At 33.2% G+C, this 3782-nt stretch overlaps 1 protein-coding gene across 1 annotated transcript in view; it reads right to left on the bottom strand.

Annotated features, from left to right (window-relative positions):
- LOC106472228 (oxidoreductase NAD-binding domain-containing protein 1-like) overlaps window positions 1-1658 on the bottom strand; it is a gene marked incomplete at its 3' end in the record, with an annotated part of 7378 nt that extends 5720 nt beyond the window's left edge. Inside the window, exon 1 of the mRNA XM_013932858.1 lies at window positions 1399-1658. Coding sequence (XP_013788312.1) covers window positions 1399-1478 — 80 coding nt within the window. The remainder of the gene's footprint in view (window positions 1-1398) is intronic.
- Window positions 1659-3782: the final 2124 nt, after the last annotated feature.

Below are 3782 nucleotides of genomic sequence, written 5' to 3'. Positions count from 1 at the left end.
ATATATGTGTGTGTATAACCTACACATACTGCTGTGAATATTTACATCTTCTCTTTACTATAAATAAGTTAACTAAATTTTGTAAGCTATACTTTCAATGTTATAATTTTGGTATTTGATAGAAAGAGATTTTCAATTATGATGATATAGTAATCAGGAATCTTTGTCTAATATTAAGAGACAACAGTACATTATTTACAATTAACAAAAGAAATAAGGATGATATAGGGATGGCAATGCTGAAAAGTTCAGGGGTTTTAAAACTACGTTACTACTTCAGACTGAGAAAAAAAAAGGAACTATTCAAAATATTATTTTATCCATTTATTATTCTCAAAATCTAACATTAATAAAATATTCCATTGTTGTATCACCTTACAATAATACAATACTGGCCTAAGTTATATGAAAATAAAATACATTAAAATTCAACATTTCCCATTCTCTCCAAGTACAGCAATAAAAATGTTCAGATGGTGTCACTCAACCACAACTTTCACATGGCTTCACTCTCTTGTTAAAATATAAACTTTAATTAAGTACAACAATTTTCCTCATCTTCATAAATGATTATTAATTTATCTCTATAAATTATACCAAGAGATTTTATGCCAGTCACGTTTAACCTTTCATTTTATGGAACATTAATGATTCAGCTCATATGGCATGTGGAACTCTCTATCTCAGTAACACTAACTGACTAAGCATAAAATTCATTCTCAGTGTCTCTCACATTTACATTAATTAATCATCTGTCTATGTTATCATCTTATTGTCAATGTAACAAGACACTAGGCATGAGTTTCATCCTACTAAAAATTATGATATGGTTATAAAATGGAATATTAGTACATAGAAGTCACATTATGTTTATCTAAAAATTAAATATGAAGCCAATCTAATAAATGATTCACCATTTGTCATCGAATTATACTAGTTTCAGGAAATTTTACCCTCATCAGTAACAATTTGTCTGTTTATCAATTTAGAATAAATTAGTAGCATCAATGCTACTTATCCTTCAAATCCTATATAGTTTCACTGTGGCATGTGTATATAAAGTTTATCTATAACAACTTACATATATCATTAGCTAATACTTCTAACAGTCTCCAAGTTCTAACTCAGAATATGTAGTTGCATTATCAATATATAGCATCATTTACTCTATAGTTTTCCTTATAAATAAAAGAATTAACAAAAACCTAGTAATTAGTAATAAAAATACTAGTAGTAATGATAAGTCAAAACTGACTTTAAATAAAAAAGTTAAAACGGGTTTTTGGTTTTCACGTACTTATGTTTAGTGCACAGTAAAAATAGAGTATCTTAATTTATTTCTTAATTTTAACTTTCAGTACTAGTAGTAGTAGTAGCAGTACTATTAAATTTACTTACATTTTTGTGTTAAAAGTTTTACAAAACTTCGTACTTGGTTTACAAAACAATGTCAGTTGGGTAAATCCTCTGCCTAACATTATACCGAGTGATACTAATAGAGCACAAGATTATAAAATTACATAAAATAATTTGGTGGATCGTATTTCGCCTTACATATACTCTACTGGGTGTTAAGGTCGAGAAAAGAAAGAAAGAAGGAAAAAAAAAGACAATAATCAAAACTCCAAGGCCATAACTCGTACGACGCACAACATACGGCACAAGAAACTATAACTTGGTTGTATGAAAAATCATTTATAATTTACACACGACTTTAACGCCCTCTCTTATAAAGTTTGGAACGAACCAGCACCGTCCGCTGAAATTAAAATAAACATTGCTTTAGCCACGATATTCAAAGCAAACTAGCTGTTATGCTCTTTTACGTACTATTGAGTTTCGAGAGAAACTGATCGTACAACGTGAAACAAATAACATTGGAGTAATTGTACACTATTCTATATGTTTGTGCATGAGTTAGATAGCTTTAAACTGATAATCTCAATTTATCCATTTTTGACCTAAGAGATGTCACACTAAAAAGACAAAAGTAGACCGTTGTTCGCTGATAACCAACTCCAAAGTTAAAAACAATCAACCATCTCCTGGTGACTCAGCAGTAAGTTTGAAGACTTATAACGCTAACATTTAGAGTTCTATCTCCGTGATGTATATAGAACAGATGTAGTTTTGCGCTTATCAGCAAACAAAAGAAACAACCCCAATTTCACAACTTTCAATGTAACTTCGTTTTTCGCAAATTCTTTCTAAAAAACGTCTAACTTTGCTTGAACTAAAATTTCTGCGTGATTTACTCACACACACACACACACACACATATATATATATATATAACAAATTACAAGAAAATGCAATATAATACAGAGAATAATGAATATCAAAGTTTTATATATTATATTTATTAAAATGTTGGACGCAAGGCATCGTGGCATTTTAGGCATTATGATTTGTTTGTAATTAAGCACAAAGCTACACAATGGGCTATCTGTGCTCTGCCCACCACGAGTATCGAAACCCGGATTCTAACGTTGTAAATCCGCAGATATACCGCTGTGCGCTGTGCCACTAGGGGGCAGGCATTATGAGAAATGTGGTCAAAAGCTCCTATGTAATCACATTCATGCGTCCGTTGATGTTTTTTGTTTGCTACTTGGGTAAGCCGAACGTGCTGGATAAGCTTAAGCATTTCAATCGGGATAGGTTTGAGCAAGAGGCTTTTTGAATAGATTATACTTGGTGTATGCCGTTTTCATTACTAATTTAATTTATGCACTTGATGTATGTAGATAATTTCTAACCTATCTTTGAAAACTTTGGTATCGAACTGTCGCAATCTATATTTTAAAAGAGCAAATAACCTTACCTTGTGGTATTGATATGTTTGTTTGTTGTTAAGCACAAAGCTATACAGTAGTCTATCTGTGCTATGACCACCACGAGTATCGAAACCCGATTTTGAGTCCACAGATTTACCGCTGAGCCACTAGGGGCATTTTCAACCTGAACAGTACCTTATGCGACACACTGGCTAAGCGGAGTTGAGAGAAGATACTAAATACAACAAGTGACACAGCTAGTGACTCCAGAATATTGATATTTATGTAGTTTTCCTCCTTCTTAAAACACCGATTATCAAACCCTTGATAAAAGCTGATAATTTTACTTTACAATCTCACAAGATTGGTATTTGTGAAAAGATAAACATCCACAGCCATTACTGACCAGTCAATTGACACTGCTTAGTCATCCCAGGGCTTCCCACTCACAGGAATTCAAGGCCAGCGTAACGTGTTCTAGTGACCCAGACATACTTAACTACCAGTGTTTTCCATCTGTATTTTCTATAGAAGAGAGACCGAAAAGGAAGAAAGGATCTTCCACTGATAAGGCCACATTTAACCCTTTGAAGCCTCCGTGAAAACTGCAATGTTGGATCCTTCCTTCTTTGAGGCTCAAGGCCCCGTGCAATTACATGGGTTGCACCCGCCTCTAAACCCGGCACTGTCCACTCGATGAACCAAAAACCACCTCTGCAGGCAAAGGTACACACACAGAGATTAATAGAAAAGAAAAATAAATTCCAGAGAAACCAAAGTTGAAGAAGAAAAGGGGCGAAGTTGGTAATATATTAAATAGAACTTGAAAGACCTTCCTCTTTCAAAGAAAAAGGTGTTTAAATGCTATATGAATTGAGCTAGAAAACTGCTGTTAAGCATAACTAAATAAGTAGGAATAAGATGTGTCATGTAAAGCTTAGCAAGTCAACCCTAATAAAATGCTACTTGTAAAAGCTGGCGAGTGATCACATACACTTCTCTCGA

Source organism: Limulus polyphemus, unplaced genomic scaffold, assembly GCF_000517525.1.
Source record: "Limulus polyphemus unplaced genomic scaffold, Limulus_polyphemus-2.1.2 Scaffold5175, whole genome shotgun sequence".
Taxonomy (NCBI): Eukaryota; Metazoa; Arthropoda; class Merostomata; order Xiphosura; family Limulidae; genus Limulus; species Limulus polyphemus.
The sequence above is the reverse complement of the archived record's forward strand: the minus strand, read 5'-3'. Positions and strand labels throughout refer to the sequence as shown.